This window comes from Caloenas nicobarica, chromosome Z, assembly GCF_036013445.1.
Source record: "Caloenas nicobarica isolate bCalNic1 chromosome Z, bCalNic1.hap1, whole genome shotgun sequence".
Classification (NCBI taxonomy): Eukaryota; Metazoa; Chordata; class Aves; order Columbiformes; family Columbidae; genus Caloenas; species Caloenas nicobarica.
Genome location: NC_088284.1, coordinates 97217072 through 97241903, shown reverse-complemented (window position 1 = coordinate 97241903; position 24832 = coordinate 97217072). Strand labels below are relative to the sequence as shown.

Sequence of the window (24832 nt, the reverse complement as noted above, 5' to 3'; positions counted from 1 at the left end):
TTTTTATTATTATATCACACAGTTTTCCCAGATATATTAATATGTGAATGTTGGTTAAACATGACAACATTCAAAAAGCAACAAAATTCATACAAAAATACCATAATATATGTTTCGTTATTTTTCTTATAGCAAGTCTTATCAACAGCTGTGTGAATGTGTACGTCATCAAACTATGTAATATAACAAGAAATAAAGCAAGTTTACAAACATATCAAATTGCTTCTACTACAGAGGAATATTGCTTCTTTTTTACGCTGTGTAACATCCAAAGAAGATATTAATGCCTTGGAGAAATCTGCCTCCTCAACCTAGCCATGACAATGTCTCTCAGAATTTGCTTATAAAAGAGAATAGAAATATAAACCAGAGAAAAAAAATCATCCATAAAGACAAGTTTAATCACAAACTGATGAAGGACAGAAAAACAAAGCTGTGAACCATTTGAACATGTGATAAGCAGAAGACCAGCATACTTTGCTTAGCCAGAAATATCACAGGCAAAGAGAAAAGCCTTCACCTGAGAGCATGGAAACCCTGGAAGTATTTGCATCTGAATAATCAGGGAAAACATTTCTGCTAAAATTCTTCTTTTTCTTTTTTTAATTTAACATTTTAGAAAATGAGCACCAAATGAGATGAACCAAAGGTATAATTAAGACATTATTGAAAAACTGTAATACATGAATTAGGAGTATCCTCTAATGAACTTTGGTATACTTAACATTGAAAAAGGATGTAGCACACTGCATTAAACTCTTGAACTGTGAAGTCTGGATAAAGGACAATGGCACTCAAATACCAGAACATAAATCTATGTTCTTTAGAAGGATCTTATAACCAGGAGGAACCATCAGAATACTAGGTTTACTTTCTCGCAAATACCATCAACAACAACAAAAGACTGCCCATAATTTTCCATCATTTTTTTAAAAGGGAAAAAAAATCCAGCTAACACTACCTTCAGTAGCATTCATCCCTTTTGAAAAGTAGAATTTTTTCTTTGTTCATCTAGAAGTGAATTCTAGCTTAGACTTTTGTTGCCACCAAAAATCAGTAAAATATAAGATAGGATAACAATAACAGCGATTTCTTTTGGAATTCTCCATTCAGGCCAGTTAGTAGCAGGCTACCAAATCCCAGTCACGATTTCAAAAGCTTCCCAACGAGCTCTCATAAACAGGCTGCCAATCTGAACCATATTTTGAAATCATAGATTGTCTGAACCATGCTCTAATTTACAATTTTCTCCAATTAAAAGAATTTATTCATATCCGATATTGAACAAAATTTCACTATAAAAATAATGCAATTCTAATACCAAAAAACCCAGTCAAACTTCTGCTGGACTAAACAATCATATGTGCCTTGTGCCCCACATTCATAATAATCATGCTGTGATTATTTACAGAAACTACTAGCAGTGGTTTAACTCTTCATATGAAGTCAACTGAAGATCGTCTGCATTTGGCCTTTCAGTACTCACAACAAAAGGTAGAACATCTACTAAACAGCAAAACACAGCAAGTCAAAACAGCAATACAAAGACTGTGCCATAAAAACTGTGGCCTGATCTATCACCTGAAGACAAATTTTCTCAATGTAAACTTTCTTCACCGAGAAAATTGCCCTTTTGTTTCAAGAATCTCTTTCAGTTACCACAAATACGTCATTACCACAGTTCTACTTACATTCAGATGATAAATATAAAAACGAGTTAGTGTTCTATTCTAATAATACTTAGAAGCTATATATATTTACATTTAATGAATATAAACAGCGATGTAGAAATAATTTACTCTGTAGAAAGTTCTCAGATCACCGCACTTGATCAATTTAACTTCCTTAACACAATAATGGTTAAGTCTTTCCCATGACACTCTGAAAAAAGGTATCTAACCTTAAATATCTACATACAACAGAATGATAATTTCATAAGCTGCATGTGCTGTGCCTACTGGATATGCTGATAAATAACTGAACTCCAATTAAGGGTTGTAATTCCTTTAGTTTTGTTTCCAGCTAGTTTTTTAGAGAAAAGAGATAACAGATGTGTTAAAAAAAAAAAAAGGCAACACACCAACAATTTCTGGCTAAAGAATTCATATTGCTAGAAAAGTATAAACCACATTGCTGTACCATACTGCATATTAAATAGAGTTTAATTTTGCTTGAGGTAGAAACAAGGAAGAAAAATGAAGACTGAAGAGTATGAAAATTATAAAACACTTAAAATTTTGTGAAAGTACTTTAAATATGTATTAATTTATATATTTTTGGTAAGAAACAAAAGCAGAATTCATGGTTACCATAGTTACACATACTCTTTGTTGTGTTTCAATGCCACATGATCTGATTCAAAGTAATACACATCAGGCTCTTCCTCATCATCCTCTGCAGTGTGGATGTTGGCACTCTCTTTGGCAGATGGTACATATCCAGCAACGAGCCTACCCTCAGAAAGCGGCTTTCTTAGTCCGTCACTCCCATGATCTCCCATATTACAATTTCTCTCTTTTTCATTCTGTTTAATTTCTTCAGACTTTTGGGGAGATCCATTGATATTATTAATACCTACAGGTACATTCTTTTCAGTGGGACTAAGATTATTTTCCTCAACCTGTCCGTTTTCTCTACAAGGAGAGTTATTTTTAGTAGGGCTACTTCTGGCAGGGGCAGCCCTTCGTGGTGAAGTTCTCAATGTGTATCTGTGTTCTTGAAGTTCCGACACAGACGTCACTTGTGTTGACACACAGTCCAGCACTGATGAAGGTGGTTCAGGTTCACCTGAGATTGATGCACTGTCATGATGAGTATTCAGGTTGCTATTGGTGTTTTCAGCACACTGTTCCTTAGAGGCACTACTATCTCCTACAACATCTACCTCCTCCTCTGAATCCCTTAACAAAGACGACTGGATTTCAGAAAAGGACCCTGCAGCTGGCTCATCTGCCTGATGAGCATGCTCCTCAGGCAAGCAGTCATTTATTATTTTGTGGTCCTCTAACTTTACCTGTTCTTGAGAGTTTGTGCAAGGCACATAATGGTCTACAACACTGTCCTCCTTGCTGCTATTAAGCAACAACGAAGAATGGGCAAATGAGTTTCCATTTTCTGCTACTGTTTTGTCCTTGGGCATACAGGAACCAGCACTGTTTTGCTTAGTGTTCCCATCAAGCTGACAGTCATCACAGTTAAGAGAATTTGAGTCTCTCTCACCAACTCCATTGACAGTCTGATAGCCTGCAATCTCGTCAACTATTGCAGAATTATTAAATCCTTCTGCACAGACATTCACCTTTTTAACTTCCCTTTTGTCACAATCATCCAATATAAGACATCGACAAGCTCGCTTAGTCCCTGTGGAGACTGCATCATTGTCCGACACTAAGCTTTTATGCTCCAATGACTCCTTCTCTGTTTTAGTAGGCAAGTCTTCTTCTGAACTGTTGGGTGCCTCTGAACGTAGACAGCGCTTAAATCTTTTCAAAACTGGTGAAACGGGTTCTGTTTGTTTTTTTTCACAATTTTCCACAGTTTGTTTATCAACATTATCTTTTTCTGAAGTAGACAGCCCTCTCTTTCTAGGGCTCACCCATGACTCCCGAGCACTCTGTTGTTTCAAATCAGTAGTTCTTCCACCGTTACTTCCCTTCTGAGTTTGCACAGACTCTGGCCTCTTCTTTGGTGACCTTGATCGTATTTGAGGATGGGGTGAAACTTCCTCTGGATGAGCAATACTACGGTTTCTTAATGTTCTACCACAAAAGTTTTCATCCAAACCATTTAAACCCACTGTAGATCTTGTAACACGAGTAGATCGAGAAGCAGCCATACTATGGCAAGTCCCTAAAGTATGTTCATCATGATCCTCTCATTGGGAAACCTTCAAAAAAATGTAAAAAAAACAGTCAAAAAATATTTTAAAAACACCTACAGCCACAGCAAATCTGAAAAATATATTGTCACAAATGTACCTAATGCAAAACTGAACATGCCTGTGCAATGTAATAATATCACTCTTTCTGTGCCAATAAATTAGGGCAAAGCTACAAAGTAGCTGACCTGGTATCTGCGGTTGCTCTGGCTTGTCTGTGAATGTTCATATTTCTGCCTTATGTAAGGCTGGAATGTTCCACTTAGCCTCCAGTTACTAAAATACACTATTTTTATGTATTGTACATATGATATAATGTATTGGTATTATTATTTAAGTTTGTCTGGTCAACTGAGGTATCAATTCACATTCTTAACATCCCACAGTTTCCAGTCACATGGTTTCGCATGCTAAGAAGGAAACCATCAAAATTGTATTTGCTTGCTCTCTTGCTGCTTAAAACAAAACCAAATAGCTCACAAATAGCAAAACACAATTGCAATTCTAATTTAACGGGATTGGGGGAAAAAAAAAACCAACACAGCAGTAAAAAGTAGTTACAGTCATTAATACTAAAAATGAACTAAAGCAAAAGGTTTGAATCAGAAACATAAAATCATTCAAGTCGAAAAGGACTTTGGGAGGCAATCTAGTCCAACCTCTAGTCCTGGTCAATTGAACATCAAGACTAAATTCAGATTTAGCTACACAGGACATGGTCCAACTGGGTCTTGAAAACCTCCAAGTACAGATATTCCACAACTTCTCCGAGCAACCTGTTTTAATTGCCCCTATAGTGAAAATACTTTCTCTTATACCCAGGTGGGTCCTCTCCAATTTTGCACCATTTACATCAACAAAAAGCCTGGCTCTGTCTTCTCAGTAATCTCCTCTGAGGTACTAGAAGGCTGCTTCCCCTCCCTTCTCCATTTTTAAATTTTTCCTACAGTTGGTGAGATGAATCGTCACCTCCATCAGATTCAAGTAAATTCAGACTCAAAGCTAAGTTTAAAACATCCAGCTTGAGAGTGTCTGTATTTCAGACTTCAGGGTGAAATGTAGGAGTACTTGACTTGCCCAATCTCAAAATAACATCTTAAATATAAATCAGTTCAGTCTTATCCTTCTATTCATTTCATCTTTAAAAATTCAATGTGTCAAACTGCATATCACCATATACCTATCATAATATCCACGATAATGAATAGATTCACATTTGTACATAATGGCATACCTTCCTTTTTCCACCTACCCAAATTCCAGATTTTACAAACCTGTTCAACTGACATATGATGTGAAGACTTAAAATTTTAAATATGGAATCAAACCTTTTACATGTTGTTTAGAAAGGCTGAAAATGACAAATGGAGGAAAAATGTTTCAATAGGTGTCAAGAAAGGAGATGGGGGGAAAAGAGCATAAATTCTCGCAAGTTCACTATTTAGGTGTCAGATGCTCCTAGAGTATCAAAGAGAGAACAGGACAAGACCAGTGCACCTCTCAGGCAATACAATTCTCTCTGACAACAGTAATTACTATATTGTCTGTTTAGGTATTCATAATGCAAGTAAGCACTTCTTAATGGAAGTAACACTTGCTTGGTATACCTCTAGATACAGCACATCATTTTGTGTAATGAAGAAAATGCAATTAGAAAGTGGAAGTTTCTAATGTTCTCAAAACCACATAGTAGTTGTGCTGATACAACCCTCGTGCTTGTTAGCTGTTCCCACTGCCTGACAGGCCTGCCTCGCAAGGTGCACTGCTTGTACTCCTGCAGATACAGGTAAAGAGCTGCTATCGTACTGACTTCCATTCTGTCCATTTAAAAGTAATGATGCAAGACAAAGCATGAGGTGTCCAATGAACTCTGTCTTAAGAGAAAATAGAAATAATATGACAAACAGCAAATGGGCAAAACATCAGTAGTTCAGTTGAAGAGAGGAAAAAAAACCACATGTAACTATTAATATGTGTTGTCTATAATGGTTGTTTATACCTATTTTTGAAATGGATAAACTTGCCTTTCTATTTTCCCCTTTTTAACACAAGCTCAATACCTTCTGAAGAGTGATCTCATTTGGAGTTGAACCCAAATATGAAAACCAGGGTCATTTAGATATTCTATTTTGCCTAGGTGGTTCTACTTAAGGCTAGCACAAGTTAAGGATGAGTAACTGTCATTTCAAATGGATTACAACAGAATAAATTAAACCAAATTCCAATGTACACTTAGGTGAGTAATTAATGCTGAACTTGACAGAGATTAGACGTAATAGCTAAGACAGAAATCTTTACTGATTTGCTGGTATGTTACTTTCTAATGAAATACACCGTACATAACAGGTTAAGAAATTATTATTTACTTAGTACAAAAGGTAAAACACTTACCATTGCAAGACTAGAAGAAATATTAACTTCTGACATTTCATACAGCAGACTCTCACTGCATCACTCAAATAATATCAATCACAATTGCTGATATCCATGATGTAATCCAAATGCCTTTTTACCAGTTTATGCCATCACATTAACAAGATTCTGAAAACTGTTGAGAAAAAGACAAAGTATCAATAAAACAGTTAAATTATTTCACTAAAAATTAAGAGAATGCAACAGGACATACAAAGAGTAACAGCTTTTTAAAGAAGCAATTATCAGTTTTAGAAGTGTCCTACATAAAGAACGCTATGCTATAAGGTAATTAAGAATGAGCAATGCTAATTTAGGTTTCAAATATAAAACACCTTTCTTGGTTATATTTAAGTGATTCACTGTATCACGCTAAAGATGTGCAAGCAAACGAATTCACAACAGAGTCTCCTGTGTTAGGGTGTTCCAACCTCAGAAAATATTTGAAGGGATGCAAGATATCAAGTAGTGAAAGATATTACTACAACTAACAAATTATTAAATGCATGGTCAAATACATTTTATAATTAGATACACAGTGAAAAACAATTATTTCTTCTATTTAATCAACTGAGCAGAACTCAAAACTTACATTGGTTCCAAATCACTGAATAACCTTTATCTACACAAGAGGAACGGAATGCTTTCCAGAGTTCACATTAAACCTATTCTTCACCCAAGAAAAACAATGTATACTAGATTGTTTATAGTGGAAGTAAACCAATTTTGATATTGAAAGACAGAAACAAATCTATGGATCCAAAAGCCACATAATGCTTTCAGTTGTCTCCAGAGTTTGGGCATCAGCGCCAATGCCCAACAGGTATTACGTGAAAAAACATACCAAGAATCGCATTTAAGAACATCCAGTACTATGGAGGCACCATAAATCACTATAGAATAGTGATTACTGACTCTTTCTTCATATTCTGTTGACTTCATAAAAGCAAACTTATTTTTATAATCACAATTCAGAAACTTCATGATGCAAAACACAAACTGACAGGTTTCTCAACATTTTTCTTTCTACAGTGTGATGTTTAGATTCTATACATCTAAAGCATTTGGAAATTGTCCTCTTTACTTTCAACCTACTTATGATTTCATACTGTAATAGCAGAAAACAAATTTGCTGTTAAGTTGAAAATTCAAAATATAAACTGAGTCAAATAAGACAAGAAGAGTTTATGTCTAGTTACAGTGAAAATCAATAATGAAAGCTATTTCTACAATGAAGTATCACAAATTCTATTATATTTATAACTAAATCAAATTAGACTTCAATTATTCAGTGTAATTTCTTAATTTAACAAACAGCACAGAACTGTCATAATAAAAGACAAAGTAAGAATGGGAAAATAAGGCGGCAAGGGACAACAGCTACAGCCTTCCACAACAACTCCACCCTAGAAAACAGAATAGTTCATTCATCTCGAGTATAACATACCATCATCTAACATGAAGAGAATGAACCTGTTCTCCTCCTGTTCTTCTGAGTCTCATCTATTAATCGGTTTCCATTCATGTTCAATGATAATACTGCACAGTGGTAAAGATTAAAACTTTCTGCAGGGTTCAGATATCGCAAGTGTGGATACCTGATAGCAGAAGCACTCTCTAGTCCCGTACTGCAGTAAATCCCAAAATTACTTCAGAAACAACATCTGTTATTGGTGTAGTTACCATTTACAAGAGCAAATGTGACACATATATAATTGGCCTCTCCTATTTCATTTTCATTCTGCTCTAGATCTGTTGGACCTTGCCTGCCTCTGGCTGAAAGGAATATTGCAGCATGTTTTATTTCAGTCATAAGACTCTTTGATCATACTTATTTCTGTCATCAGAACTTGGGAGTCCTTAACATATATTCCTTTCTTAAAGCATTGTATTTTATTCTTTGAAAAGTCTGTGTCAGATTTTACATTATCTTTTTCAACTTGTAACACTTCAGAAGAAACACATTTCTACACACATCTTTCTAATACTGAAAAGCAGAATGTTTTCTGGGAAAGAAAACACATCAAACCAAATCTATATCAATGACAAAAATATGGTATGATTTGAGAGCACATATTGACTGTGCATAATTTAGTAGTTTGAGACAATGTACACTCAATTATTCTATATCTCATCCCAAACTATTTATTTAATTTTGAAGTCCTGCTTCCATTTACCTAATCATTTTCTAGACTGCTCTTACGATGCACTTACTATAACTCTATTAAAATAACTGACTTTTATATAAGAATATAGCAAAGTTGGCCGTATTTCTGAACCTATAAACATCTGTTTCTTTCAGAATCTCTCAGAAACCACTCTGAGCCACTGTTTACATGCTAGGAAACATCAGTCCACTAGGAACAAACTTGCTACTGGTCTACCTCAGTGCAGATACAGAACCAATGGCCAAAACTGGCTTTTCTCAAGCCTCTTTCTAAATTCCACTTCTGCCAAGACTCAATCAGAGTTGACAAAACCTGAGTTTGACCTGACCCTGTATCTGTAACTCAGCCTTCTATGTTAAAGTGGTTTAAAAAAGAAAACGAGTAACATTTTTCATTTATCTCCTGTTTGTCATTACTTTCTATTATACGCACGTCATAAATTTTTAACCAATTACTGCATCCATATACTAAGCACGCATGTATGCAATCTTTAATCATTAGCAGGTCCCTGCATATGCTTCATGCTATGGCCCTTGGGGGAAGCAGGGAGTGGTGAAATTACATCTTCTGGTTTTACATTTTCCACATTTACACCAAATGTATCTTGATCAAGCTTTTGTGTTCTGGACTTGATGATCCTTGTGGGTCCCTTTCAACTCGTGACATTCTATGATTGCCTAGAGACACCCTTGATCATTACACCATTATCTTTCTTCTGATCAGCTATACACTCCAGGCCACATTATTTCAGTGACACAGAAAAGAAAAAAAACAGTTAGACTTTATACATTTTATGCATGCATAGTACTGCTTAAGTGTGTATCTCAAGAGAAAATAATATTCATAGATGACTTAAACTAATAAATAAAACTGGTGTATCTCTGTAGTATAAAATAGCAATTCTTAAATTCTCTGCAGAGCAGTCGTACGTTATTTAAAACATTTTTTTAAAATCGAAAGCTTATTGTATAAAATGAAGACTGCAGAAGCTATTTATGTCAACAGACTCTAATCCCTTACAGAAGTATATGCCCAAGACAAAAAGATTAGCATCTTTGAACAGATGAGAACCTGCACAGCCATTAGATTAGTGGGACTTTGGTTTATCTCCACATATAAAGCATATGATTCTATATCACTTCCTAGTAAAGTGGCATTACTAAATTAGGGATGAATTCCATTTCACAAATTATATTCACCAGTCTATCACATCTAGAGTATGCCAGCATCTCTTCCCACACCTACCAAGCTTAGCATAACTACATTAGCAAGAAATTACTTTTCTGGAGAAGGCATTATATTTTTCTGACACTACATCAAAATAAGCAATACTTTCAAATGATAGAAATAATCTCCACCAAAAGACATTACAAAGATCTTACTTGAGATAATATATAACAATAATAGCTTAAAGCTATAATTAAAGTTTAAATGTAACAGAAGTAAAAATAAATAAAAGTTATGAGGCTCTCTGGTCTGGAATGACTCTGAGATTTCAGCCATCTCTGACACAGTAAGATTATATTACATACGGTCAAAATACAGTTTGTCAGAATGGTACTACTTATATTTATTTTATATATAAGGATAGCAAGATTAAATAAAGAAAATAAAGAAAACAAATAAAATAAACAGAAGAGCAGAAAAAAAATTATAAACCGTTATTAAAAAAACGTAGCTGTCCAAACGAGCACAGACATACTTTATCAAAAAAGTAAAACTGCAAAGAACCAGAACAGATAGTTCAATATGCTAATCTTCTTCCTTAAGAGATGGGTTCACCAGGCCAGACAAACCTATTCTTACACAAAAGGAAAAAAAAAAACCAACCCGACAACATTGAAAGAATCTTTTTATGGGGAAAAAAAAATATCTAGGTTTTTTTTTTTTGGGGGGGCGGGGGGGTGAGGTGGGGAGAGTAATGGACAAGTAAACCCATAAGCTGAATCTGGCACTTAAACAATAGCATGCATGAAAACAAACAAAAGCTTAACCTCTTCCTCTCCATCATTGTCTTACATTGACGCCTCTTTCTCTAAAACCTCAAAATAAAGAAAAAGGTCAAACGAGCAAGTTATACAACAATGACCAGCAATGCACATCTGTTCCTTTGTATCCCTTCCAGTCAGCAGCAGGTTATCAGAACAGCTGACTGCACTGATATTCCTCATTCTTCTGAGCTACCTACATGAGGAAATTTATTGGGAGGCTGGGTATGATAGAGGCATCACCCCTTTTCCAGGCAAACATTCCAAGGTTGCAAAGTTACTTCATATAAAACTAAATATGAATTACACAAATGTAACTGTACAGCATAACTCTTGAATAAAGTAACCACTCTACCAAATTTTTTCTCCTTACAGACAAACTCTGAACTGATTTCAGTTTCTTAAATATAGGCAAAATTACAGTTTGTGCTTAAATCACACACTGAAGCATCTGCCTCAGACTAATATTCCCACCCTGCTGCCTCTCCCCTCAATTCTCAGCCAAAATAATTAGTCATTTCTGTGCACAAATATGGAAATTTTTTTTAAACCCTCTTACTGATTAAGACACACCTGACTTTTTCTACCTCCATGTTTTGGAGTAAGAAATTGGAATTTGGCAGAGAGAAGCATCTGCCTGAGAACAAAAGTCCTGGTGGAGCTGCGATGAAGACAGGCTATGGGGAATGATAAACATGAATGGGTAGGTAGGGAGGGCAGCTACATCAGTAAAGTGATGACTGGAGAAAGAGAGACTGGAAATCCTGAAGAACTGCTAGAAAACAGAAAGATCACAGAAACCGGAACTTGGAATAACTGGAAGAAGCAGACAGGCAGAAGCTGGGATCTTACCTAGTCACAACTAATCTATCTGTACACATCACCACAGCACTGATTCCAATTATCTGTCACAAATACTTCTGACAACTCTGTCAACACAAATATTTGTGGAACTATACTACAAAGTGAATCTACAAACAGGTCTGAGATGAAAATATCACCTTTTCTTTTTTCTTTTCAGAAGAGTCCAGATGGATAAATTTTTCCTGTGGGTCATATTAAAGGACAGTGTGCTGCAGCACAAGAGTGGGATCATGTGGCCAGAACCCAAGGTGAAGATGTGAACTTTGTAACGTGGTAGCAAAGCCCTGGGAACAATAAACTACATTCCACACTTCAGCACACCCCCTAGTACTGCATCATCTTAACATACTAGAAAAATCCAAAAAAGGTTCAATTACTGTGACATCGTTTAATACAAATTGCATTTTACATGAATAAAAAATAGGCAGTCAATAAAGTAACTGTTGTCTGATACAACTAACTTACCCAGACAACTAAAACCAGACTACACAGATAACTTTCATGTCCCACTTCACAAAAACACACTTATCCTCACTTACTGGCCATCTCACCCCACCTGCCCACTCCACTACATCATCCTAGGTGAAAGTCCCTTTCTAAACTATAATATGCTTTTCATGTGAAAGCATTCAGCTGCTAAATAGCTTTGCTGTTATCCAAGGAACATATCCTGTGCAGGATTACCAAAACATGCTACTAACATCTTTAAGATACATTAAATTACACAGGTCCTTGAAAAGCTCATAAAATTAATTACACTAACTTGATTACAGTAACCATTTATCAATACGTTATTCTAGCAGAATAGACTCCAATGGTATTTAACCTCTTAACCATAGCTAGAATGTAGTTTTATACCAATAAACAGGAAAATTATGACTTGTTTCCTAATGAAGTTATTATTGCAATATGCAGAAAATATCAAGCACAAAAAGATACTTTTTTCCTACAGGTAGGCTGCAATTGTAAGGGCTCATGAAGTACTTAATAACCCTGCTGGCAGCTTACAGATGAAACGGAAGTTGATAAACAGTGCTCCTTTACTTTCTTAAAAGTCCCCAAGATAAACCAGTCTGTTCATTTTTGTAGAATACTACATTGGAAATATCTACTCGGCCTGATTTACTTTCAGAACAGTGACTGCAAACATGCTACCCTACAAAGTACACCGTAATGTGCACATTGCATGAAATACCGTACAGAATATATTTTTACCCTAGGTGATTTTTAGTCACGGCCACGCATTTGAAACATGCCAATTAATATACTTTTTATAGGCAAAATTACAGCATCAGCTACATAAGCCTCAGAAGGCTATCATAGTGACAAACACTGATGTACAAGATACAGCAGTACTACATACACACAACCAGGTATTCTGGATGGGTTATGCTTAGAAGTGTAGTTACATGGGTACTAAGGCAAGTACCAACCCAGAGAGTTTGGAAAAAGGAAGCATGAGGCATGCAGTGCTTCCTGTAAAATATTTTGAGTGTGGTATCAAAATTAAAATGGGTTTGTTCTCATTTTTTAACAAAAATGTCCCCTCTGTCCCCTAAGAAAAAAAAATAAAGACAAGAAGGAAGGATGTTTTTCCAATTATCTCCATTCATGAAAAATGTTTTAACCACTTATTTTCCTTCTGATCATACTTTTGACTCAATCTAGGAAATAAGCACATTATTCTATAAGCAGACCAGCAAAACTGCTATCCTACGGGCTGGCGCTTTGTAGTCCTAAATGCAACCCAGTTCTGCCAGACATCCCAACTCACCTACAGCATTTTTAAAACTTCATGTTCCTCTCTCTAGCCGTCTCCAAAACTCAAGGATGGTGTGGCCAATTCCAATATATACATGCACGGCCTAGAGTGCCAGCAAACTGTGTATAGCAGGTAACTGCTGGGCTCAAACTGCGATCCTCCTTAGAAAGGGGACTCCAACTTTGATGAAAGCTGCAAACTCTTTACACTTCTGAGAGCTCCACCCCATCTAAATTTACGGGCGGTTGCTAAGTTGGCCAAGAGGTTCAAATGCTACTCAGTGATAACGGTAAACAAATAGAGCCTAAGCTAAAGGGTTGATCTAAATTATGGCTGTAAATGCTTAAAACATGTCCTGGACAGACTCTGGGTGGGGGGAAATAGAGAACTTTCTTGGCATCTATGAACAAAAGAAATGAAATCTGTCACAGCTATGCTGTGGCCCGGCTATGTCTTTTCACCAGATGCATTTTTGCGGTCACAGAATTACAGGCATCCATTGCCACATCAGCTGATGCTGTAGGTATAATTGTACCACCACTCACTATGGAACCCAACAGATGTATTCTCACATGCTCTGGAAAGTAATGGACTAGTTTATATGACAAACTATGCTTTAACCTTGAATTTAAATACTGTGGCCGCCTGCTACCATCAAATCATAGAATCATTTAGGTTAGAAAAGACCCTTAATATCTAGTCCCAACTGTAAATGACTTGCCTTATGTTGCTTTTTGACTGCCATTTATTTTTAAGAGCCTTAGCTCTTTTAAATGATCATGTGACTGTGTTATGACTGACTTTGATATGTTAATTAAATTGTATGGTGCAACTGACTTTGTTATACCCAGTCAAGTCCCCGGTGCACAACAAGCAGAGCAACACCTATTTTCTGCAGAAACAGTCTGAGATAGTACTGCTGTTGAAATGATTCACTGATATAACTCTATTCTAGAACTTCGACATTGTTGCAGTTCTCAAAATAGTGATTTGTGGCAAAAAACCCATCCCTACTTCTTGTTCCAGCCTTCCATACAGGATATTTTTTATTTTCATTCTCTCATTTTGCTGTTTGGTATAATACACAGCACAACTGCTAGCTACATTAAGCCACACGATAGCTTTGCCTTTGCAGAGAGTCTTTCAAAGCAGTTTTGAGCGTGTTCCTTTTCTGTGAGCTGCATGTCAGCATCATCTACAGAGAGAATAAGCCTGTTTCCCCAGGAATGCCTGAAGCCAGACAAGAATTTTCTGCCACTGCTTGGGCATCCTGAAAGAACAGCAGATTATCAGCACTTACAAACAACATCTTAACAATTTATTCTTAGATTCCTTCCAAGTTCTGCTTTGCAACTGACACTGAGCCTGTTAAGCAGAGATTTCATACCATAACTACAGTTCTTCACTTTTCTTGTGACCACTGATCTTTAGGCTTGCTCCACTTACATTTTTCATCTAGATGCAGACTTGTTCATTAGTTTTGCAGTTTTTACAGCCCTTGGCACGGTAAAAACTCAGACCAGTCTGATTCATACTTTTTTAATCTTTAAAAGTCACAAATTAATTATCCTGAAAGATTCAGCCAGAAGAGTAAAACTTTTCACATGGTATAACTATGCATCAGCTGTTTTTTCTACAGGTATCTTATTAACTTGCTGCATATACACATGTTACAAATTTAAAATGCATTTCTAAGAATTTCCGAGTTTTTACACTGTTAGTGTAAACCCACCATTAACCTGTCAACACATTACTGAAATACAATTACAGTTTACCCTCTATATGTTTTTCTTTTTGCTTCCTTTATTCAACTTTGTGATATAAGGAATAGCTGGGTTATTCTGCTTTTATTATTATTGTTCTTCAGGGTTGTTTTGGTTTTTAATACTCAAGTTTATTATTTCTTGCACCCACATGAGACAATTTACTTTCAAAACTATGCTCACCGTTCAAGCATAAAATGAAAGACTGCCTACAAAGTGAAAAATTCATTCTGATTCCATTATCCCTTCCCACTTGCTGAATACTTTATCAAGCACTTTCTAAATATGTTCCATGCTCCAGATATTGAGATGTTACACTACATTTAGAGAGCAAAAGGAACTTACCTACTGCTGCCTAAGCACATGAACATATCTGCCACCTATGCACCTATACGCTCAATTCCCTCTGTATGTTAATTTAGTGTCCATTTACAAAACTTTTTCCTCATTAACTCTTTCTCCTTACTGCTTTCAATTGTAGTGCAGAATAAAATTTTTGTGGTTTACTCAGAGCTCCCCCTTCTGCTTCACTTTTTATGACCTTGCCTTTTTCCAGGAACAAAGAATGAAAAAAAAAAAAAAGATCCACGGTATTATCAGTGATGGAAAACTACTGCATAAACAAGGCATGCCTTTTCAACTACAGTGTCATAGATGTTTCAAATGGATACACTAGTAACCTAGGTATATGTTTGCAGTTTTATCTACCCTAACAGGACATACGAGACTTCAAGGTTTTAAACAGCGTCTTGCCTTTTCTCATTTTAATTTTCTGAAACTGAAGTAATTTCTGTCAGTTTTGACTTTCACTCTCTCAAGACTAAAGAACTCATGACTACAGTAATATTTCACCAATTTTAGACTTCATCAGTTATCAATTCAAGAATACAGTGCAAGCTATGACTCCATTTTAATAAAATAACAATTAGAGTATTTAACCTTTTCTATAAAAATATGTGTCTGGCTATGGTATCTAAAATTCTTACTAAAATTTATTCCCCCAAATAAAAAGGAGATGCTCATTCTACCATTCCTTGTAATTACCCTATAACAGCAGCTAAAAGGACTGAAGAAACATAAAAAGGCTATTCAAGTTCTGGGTTCAGCCACTAGAGAATTCCTCAAAGCACAAGAACAAAGGAAAAAGAGAGAGCTACCATCTACCTTCAGCATATTTTATCACAGATTGAGGCAACAGGAAGGAACTGCCAGAAGCTGGGTCAGAGTGTGAATTATATAGTTTCCATACCTATCCTAAGCAAACACGAGCAGATTGCCAGAGTTCAGACAGTTTCCTAAATGGCCAACTCATCACAGCAGTACAAAATCTGCACTTGCAGGTAAATTCTTGCTCTCCACAGGCATGGGCTTTGCCTCTGAAATGCACACCAGATTGTTCACACGCTGTACCAAGTGACAACACATTTTAAAACTTCTAATTTGAAGAAATTAGATAATGCTTAGACTATACAGCTAAGTTATTTACTGTGGACTTACATAACGACTTATACAAATATTATGCAAAATAGGGGTTTTTTTCTGACTTTTATCCCTCTGAAACATCCAGTGTTAGAGATCTGATCACTCCTTACAAGACCAAAACCAATCTGACCAGTAGCTTTCTAAGATTGCCACAGATACAGTCTGGAATCTTTACAGGATGAATTTGAAAATAATCGATAAAAGCAGTTACAAAGTTAGAAATCAATTAATTCACTATGACAGTCATGTGTACATGTGCATTTATAAAGATATCATGCAGAAGACTCTACATAGGGTTTTTTTTTAATAGGTGATATCCTAAAAATGCCTTAATGATCCTTCTAAGGCACATTTTTTCAAACTATTCTAAAGAATTTAACAGTGCTATGTCAAACCAAGTGCTATGCTTATTCCTCACTTAGTACCTCTGAAGAGCTGACATCAAGTATTAAGTAAGGATTAACTTGACAAATGTAATTTACATGCCATCCATTAAACTGCTTAACCTTTTTTAAAATATTATCAAAAAATAACTGATTGTCAGTTCTCTTACGGAACATCTAAAATTTCTGTATAAAAATATGAAATTATTCAGCTATGAACAACGGTATTACACACAGCATAATGCTGCAGCCATAAAGAAGAATAAATACAGTAAGAACAGAGCCCCTAAACAGCCTTTGCTATATCTTGAATATACAAAGCTCTCATAACTCAATGATATTATCTCTCCTAGGGCAATAAGCAATTAAACACATTCCTTTCTTGATAACAGGAGAAAAAAAATACATAAACCCCCTATACTTTTAAAAATTACTTTCCCTGTATCTAGAAACACAGAGAATACTGAAATACAGTGACCATGTACAGCATGGAAGACCTAAGGACATACCTTTGCTGTACACTCCCAGAATTAATCGATATTTTATATGGCTGATCACCTTGTTGTCTCGCACAGAGAAGCTGTCCCAAACCATTGACTATTCTTGTTGCCTTTTCCTGTACTAGGTCTAGCAGACAGATCAGTGTGGGATAATCATATTCAAAGCACGACCTATGTATGTCATGGATTTTTACCACAGAATAGTAATGTTTTACATTACAACCACTTTCTAATAATACTCAACATTATTTACTTTTTTTGACAGCTAGTGAAAACCAAGTTGATGTTTTTACAGAAATGTCTATCAGAACACTTTTCTGAACAGTAATAGCTGATTTTAAATCAGGGTTGGGGCTTTTTGCATAAAGATATTTTATTCTCATGAGTTACTTGCATTTCTGAAAATTAGGTTTTGCTTCTATTTTATGACCCATTCACTCAGTTTTGTGAGATCCTTCTACAACTCTGCCTCAAGATGGTGGTGAAATCAAGAGTCATTGGATATGTATTATCTCTAGACTATTATTGGAGCAGAGGCATTTTTTCTGCAATCGCTGAAATAATTATTAAAATATTAGTACTCTGCAAGTATTTGATCGAAATTAACAACTCTGACAATCTTCTAACATTTAGAACATCTGTTTATTTTGACTGAAAATCCCCCTTTTAAATCATGTGTCATCTAAGGTGCACTCTACTTTCTTTCTGGAGTTCTGCACGCATACTGTCTGGATTATCTTTGCTCAGTTGAGGAGAATGTCAAAAACATTTTAAAATTCACTCTTAGTGGTAAGGGTGAACATGTCCATGTATTTAAACAGCTACTAAGGAAATAAAACTGTAAAATCCATGTGTGAGTTAGCAGAATCATAACTGAAAGTATGTCATCCCAGTCCAGGAGTGTATGTTGAAGATTACATATTCCTTGACAATGAATGTTATGGACATACAATGCCAAACACCTTTTCAAGTGACTGAACCCTCTTTTCAGTAGTTGGCTTGATTTAGAAAGGTTTCATCCCAAGTGGGTAACTCTCATGAGGATCTCATCATTTTGCATCCTAATAACTGCAATGTTCTTTTCTCTACCACTGCTCTACTTACATCCATTTAGATGTTTCTCCAAAGACCATTTCCTTAGTTTATTGCATTGTCCAAGGCACCACTTTCCCTGTATCTTTCCAACAAAGCAAACAAAGCAACAACCATCATCTCACTCCATACCAACAGGGTTGATTCACAATCTGGTGAGCCTTCAATCATTCTCTCTCCAATTTTGCAACCAGACTTCCCAGGTGAGGTTTCATTTTACTGTTAAGTGATTTAATCTACAAAAAGGAGCAATCCCACTCCCCTGTTAAATCTCAGGCGCATCATCCTGATTCTTCCCATGCAGTTTTTCCTTGGGGGAAACATTCTTCATGTCTGCTTCTGCAAAGCAAGGGTCATAGCATCATTTGTTTTACTTTCTTCTCATTCTGTTTTACTGTTCACTCGAATATAAAACTGCTAAAATTCTATTGAAAATTTAACTGAAATCCAGTTGATGCAAGTCTTTACTGACAGAACCTGAGGCACAAAGAAACCCAAACCACCCCCACAACACAAACAACAGACCTTCTATGTTCTGATTTGTTACTGATTCAAACCCTCGGGCTCTTTTCGACATCTCATTGTGGAAAATATAGTCAGTGAAGGTCAAAAAGAAAGTTGTCCAGACTTCAACAGAACTTAATTTCTAAGTATAAGGAAAGTAAACTTTTGTTTCAAAGCAGTAGCAAGAGCTGACCAACTAGGGAAGCCGCAAGTACAGCCCAAGGGTAGCAAAGGACACATTTAAGGGAGGGTAAGCAAACAGAACTTAAATTCTAACTCACGCACTTCTGCAAATCAGGCCAACTGACAGAACGGGTAGGATGAGAAGAAATGTCCACATGATTATTTGGTACAAGTCATGCAACAAAGCTATAGTGACACATGAATCAAAACTGAAAATGGTACCAAGAATATTACACAGTAAGCCTACCCAGAGCTCTACTGTTTCTCATGGGACCTTTTTGGGATGATTTCTTTGGGAGAATTTCTTGGGCCAAGTAAATACAGGCATACAACAACCTAATGAGAGTTTTTTTAAAAGGCAGTTGATCTAACTGCAACTAAATTCAATTATGAGCTCTACCCTAAGAGCAGGACACAAACATCTGATCACGAGACTTACCTCTCAAGTGGAAAATCAATGAGATGTGAGTCACACTGGATAAAGTGACATTAACTGGCCTGCCTTTACCTCCATATCCCTGCAAAAGATTCTCTCTCTACATTCAGAATTTCAAGAGAAGAAAAAAAAAATAACCCTTCATGCAATATAGGAAGTTCCAATAAAACCACTTCTGGGCTGTAATTAACCAGGGATATTTTCAGATCACAAGTGACATAAATGAAATTCAGAAACATTAACAATAAATGAATTACCTATACTGTTGGTGTGGGGTTCTTTTGAGGGGTAGTCATAAAACAACAACAACAAAAGACTGACTAGATCTTAACATCAAGAAATCTGTTCCTTTACATTTACACACTTGGATAATTTGAATGATCCTGACAGTAAACTGTACTCCATGAAGAAATCCATTTATGAGAATGAAATACAGAGGATACTCGAGGATTTGCAGAAATCTCTTTGGTTCAACAACAACTAAGACCTTCAAACTACATGTCAAGAACTACACTGAGATCAGACCTAGCATCTAAAACGTCTCTAAATGAACCGTGAAGTAGGAAAAGAAATCTGAATAGGACACATTTCACCTTGGGGAGGGCGGGGGAGGAAATGGAGGAGCTTTACTTGCACTAGGACATCATACCAATAGTAAATGTTTCCCATTGTCCTTTTCAGCAGTGGCTGTGAGGTGGCAGCTACGTGAAGAACCTTTTCCATCTGAAGTATCTTAGGAATCCTCTTAACAAAGGATCAGTGGATTCCCAATTATGTGATCCAGAGAAATTCTCAGCTGACCTCCATGAAGAGAAATGCGATAACTACACTTTGTTCTGTTAGAAACCACTTCCTCACAGATGGATTTAAAACTACACAAGCACACATGAGAAGTAATTGCATTACTGCAGCCTCCACAATGATACTGTGAGTGATTTTTTCAGCCTTTCTGCATTTTTAACAATGCACTGGATATAGCAGAATTTCCAGAAAACTGACACAATAAACACTATGATTCTGCTAAAACCAGTAAACTAGTTAAAAGAAAAAATCATAAGCTGTAGTGGATTCTATTTTGCCTATTATTCCAGGGCAAAATAAATTAAAAATATACAGAACAGTGGCAGACTGAGGATTTAAAAGAACTGAGAACATCTGGTTAGCGTCCTTTTTTTGCGAAGGCGTGCTTTTGAGGAAATGCCCAAAGAACAGAACTGGCAGCACTGCAATGCACAGAAACATTGTCAAATCTTTTCAAGTGACAATTTACACACAGAGTAGTTACTAACAAAAGCAATATAATCATGTATACCTAACCAGTAAAATTCACTGTTAGTTATGCCCTGACTTTCAGAGACGTGTTACAGAGAAAGCACAAGTAAATTAAAAGAAGGTAGTGGGTGGAAGATAAAACATATATCAATATATTCTAACTTCAGAATGATTAATAAAATGCCGTTTTTGAAGTTGCCAAAGAAATTTAATACAGTTGGAAACAAGGGGAAAAAACCAAAGGCAAACAAATGCCTAGCATCTCTTGCAATGTTAACAGATTCCCACTCCAATTCTTTTAGTCAGTCACTGCCTATACATTCTCCCAGTCCACTCTGCAAGAAACACTTCTCCAAACTCCAGGTTAAAACAGCCTTTTTCAGACAGTTGTGTTTGACAATTTCCTCTCAGCTACATCTCCTCAGGTGGAGCTTAGGGAATAGGTACATCTGTCTCTGCCTAAGACTTAAGCCTTTGTGCCCTTACTGCATGAGATACTGTGACCCTTTTATAATACTCCACAAAAAAGCCTCTGTACTGCAGTGATACATACAAGGAAAATCCTTGGAAGACTAAAAATATTTGAAGAAAGGAACAAATTCCTTTCCTGACATCATTCTACTATAGTGAACAGTGTTTGCTTTCTTCCTTTATTGATTTTTAGAAATGGGATTCTCATGAACAGCTTTGAGATCACATTTATTTAACTGAAACAAAGTATACAAAAACGTTAGAATTAACTTCCATCAGGTCCTGCTGCATTTGCAAGTACATGTAGCAAACATTGCATCAGGATCTAAACCCAGTGCCATGTCAGTTACTAACACTTTGTTTCCCACTGCTTTAGTGACCAATTTCACATCAACTACACCAAACAGAATAATTATAGCCTGTGAAGTTCAAGTATATGTAAAGTTTAATCCATATAACTGGTGAGATAGAAAAATACCCTCAAAGCCTAATTACAATTAGGCAGTAATGGATTGAAAGCATTACTTTATCTAAATCCTCTACACTCTTTTTAAACGTTGAGAATGTGATAGAATTTGTTTAACTTTTTTCCCAATTACGGAGTACATACACACGTGATACGGAGCCTACCCTTCATTCGGCATTAAGCCCCAGGCAGCTTTGTCAAATTTCAAAAATCAGAAAAGCTTGAACAATGTCACCTGGAATACAGGCAGTTGATTTTTAATAGAAAAAGCGCAGAATAATTAATTAAACTGAATTTGATTCAAAACACGGTTTTATCAAATTGTCCCATACTTTTAACCCTAGAAATATTTAACAACTCATTTGTGTCAAGGCTAGTTCTTTCAATTTAATCCAATATTTTAAAATTACCTAAAAAATCTCAAAGGAGATATCTTGTTTGAAACTAGTATATGTAGTAGAAAGGATACATTTCTATTCAGGCTTTTCCATGTTGTGACTATTACATAGCAATGAGCATGACAGACTGAAATCTATTTCTAATTCACAGAACACAAATCAATTTTAAATAACATCATATTTATATAACAAACTGTCCAGGAACATGAAGTTACTTTATAAGTTATGATTATTCCTCGAAGTACATCCCTCAGATAATAACTGTTATCTCTATTTTACAGAAAGAAGGTGAAGTTGCAGGATTTGCTCTGTTTCAGAGCCTGGAACGCACCTGATTCCCTGGCTCCCTGGATTTAATCTTTTGAACTTTGCTTCTCTTCAACGAACCCTTCTGAAGGACTTTGAGTCTGGCTCAGTTTATTTCTACTGGATCATAAAAAACATATAAAGGTAAGTCAAAGATATTAAATCTACAGTGAAGACTCTATTAAAGTTATTTTCAAGATTACATTACTTTAATAAATACTTTATAAAACCCCTAAATCTTAGAAACTGTCACATCACTGATTTTTTTTAATATATCACAGCCATTAAAATTACAAAAATCATAAAAATATGGACAGACCTAATGCTGACAAGTCAACCTACTTCCTGTGCTAAGGACAGACCAAGTATACCTGAATCACCTCTAAAAGGAGGTTATTTAACCTCTTCTACAGCATTTTCAGCAACAGATATCCCATTACCTCCCTCAGATATTTAACCCTGTGATTATCTATCCACAGAGCTGCAAAGTTTTTTCTAACATTGAAATCTCCTTTTGTGCTCTTTAGGACCATTATTTCTTACCCTACCTAGAGAGAACAGTTTATTACATTCTTCTCTGTAGCAATTGTTACCGTATTTTAAGCCTATTATTATGTCTCCCCATCTCTGCTATAGACTGAACAAGTGCAATTCTTTCAGTTCTTCCTCAAAGGTCGTTATTGCAACTCTTCTCTAAATACTCTTCAATTGACCCAAAGCTATTTTAAGAGGAGTAACAAAAAATGGAGACGGTACATCATCTTGAGGCCTTCCACCGATAAAAATTTCATATCTTACATGCACCAACAATCCTGTTCATATATCCCAATATGACTTGGTTTTTTATAGAACTGTCATGACTGCTTTGTGTTCATTTTGTGATACAGCTACTTATTTACACAACTGTCACCCAGCCAGTTGTTTCCCATATTTAAGTTTACTGTTGCTAACCAAACATACTATTTTGTGTTTCTCTTTACTGAACTGCATCCCATGTAGTTCACATCATTCATCCAATTTGTCAAGACCATTTTATACTCTGGTGCTTGTATTCCTTCCCAGATTTGTACTGTCCAGGCAGTTACTGAATCTGCTTTGGTCTCTCACCCAGGTCACAAATTGAAAGACTAAACAGGATTAAATTCAGAAAATACACCTGCACAATTCCACTCAATGCATGCCTTCAATTCGAAATGTCCTTAGAGCATGTAATTAATAAGTAACTAACCAGCATGGTACATGTTCTCTCACGGTATCTATTTTTAGTGTTTAAAGATTCTTCAGCTGTGGAGATAAAACTCCTAACTTCGACACTACTGTATAGGCCAAGTATCTTTCAAATACAAATATACAGAGGAGGCTCTACTATTCTCCTCCTCCTTTAATGTATTTGTATGTGGCACAGTAACCCAGTTGCATCGCTCCTCCAACTTTGAATTTGGGCTATATCCCTGTTTATCTTTCCTATATTAGATACACTACAGAGGCGGTTCAATTCACACAAAAAAATCACTAGCTCTGAAAAATTCAGATCTTACGCACATATCTTTATATATATGCACCAATAAAACAAAAAACAACAAAAAGCGGGATGCTACCATTTATGTACCAACAAACTCTGAAGAACACTCGTTTCCTTTTTGACTTTTAAATTTTCTAACTACAATAAGTGTTTTAAACAAAGTTCGAATCACTACATTTTCGTGACACCAATTAAGTATTTCTCATGACAAAGCTGTAAAAGACTGACAAAATCTCACTGCTCTACTACTGACATATTCTCTAAAAGGTAACCTTTTACCTTTCTGACCACTAGTTTGGCTGGCATATGTGCACTCACTAATCAAAACAAATATTTGTGTTTAAATTAGTAGTAGTAAAAACACCTCTAAATCTTGGACAATCAAATTGTCTATCTTGCCAACATTCATATTTCTATGTCCTGTGATGAAGTTCAGCAGACCAGAAAATACGGAAAACAGCTAATGGCAATCTAATAGATAAAACATCACTACAGGAGAATCAACTGTTTTCTGAAGCAAGACGACACAAAGCAATCAGCTTAATGGAAAGCAAAGATAATTATATTGAGTATCAGGTAAAACTTCAACCATGGGGTGATGAGCTGCTGAAACAAGCAACACAAAGAGGAATTTCATCATCAGAGGGAATTATCTCAGTACACTTCCAAAGGGCAGAGGACTGGACTAGCTGATCTTTCTGCATTTCTATGTTTAACTGAATTCATTATAAGCCCAAGACATTAAAGTAAATTTAAAGAACAGTTATTGTAAATTAAGCTACAAAGCTTTTTGTCTGAAGATATAAAAACCTCCTGTATGACAAATTGTCTATATAAGGTAAAGTAGTTAAATGCATACTTGTAACCAATACACAAATTTTGAATGCAAACTGCACAAGTTATCGACCTATTATGCTACAAAAGCAAACCCGAGTGTTTTGATTACAAGCAGCACCTAATCAGAGAACCTTTTGAAAAGTCTT

The 24832-nt window shown here is 35.9% G+C and overlaps 1 protein-coding gene across 3 annotated transcripts in view; it reads right to left on the bottom strand.

The window, feature by feature from the left end:
- ZZZ3 (zinc finger ZZ-type containing 3) overlaps positions 1–24832 on the bottom strand; it is a 58667-nt gene that overhangs the window by 29862 nt on the left and 3973 nt on the right. For all 3 annotated transcript variants that reach the window (XM_065657206.1, XM_065657208.1, XM_065657207.1), the window contains exons 2-3: positions 6269–6425; positions 2325–3886 (exon numbers count right to left, since the gene is read on the bottom strand). In XM_065657206.1, the coding sequence (XP_065513278.1) occupies positions 2325–3835 (1511 nt within the window). In that variant the 5' untranslated portion in view covers positions 3836–3886; positions 6269–6425. The remainder of the gene's footprint in view (positions 1–2324; positions 3887–6268; positions 6426–24832) is intronic.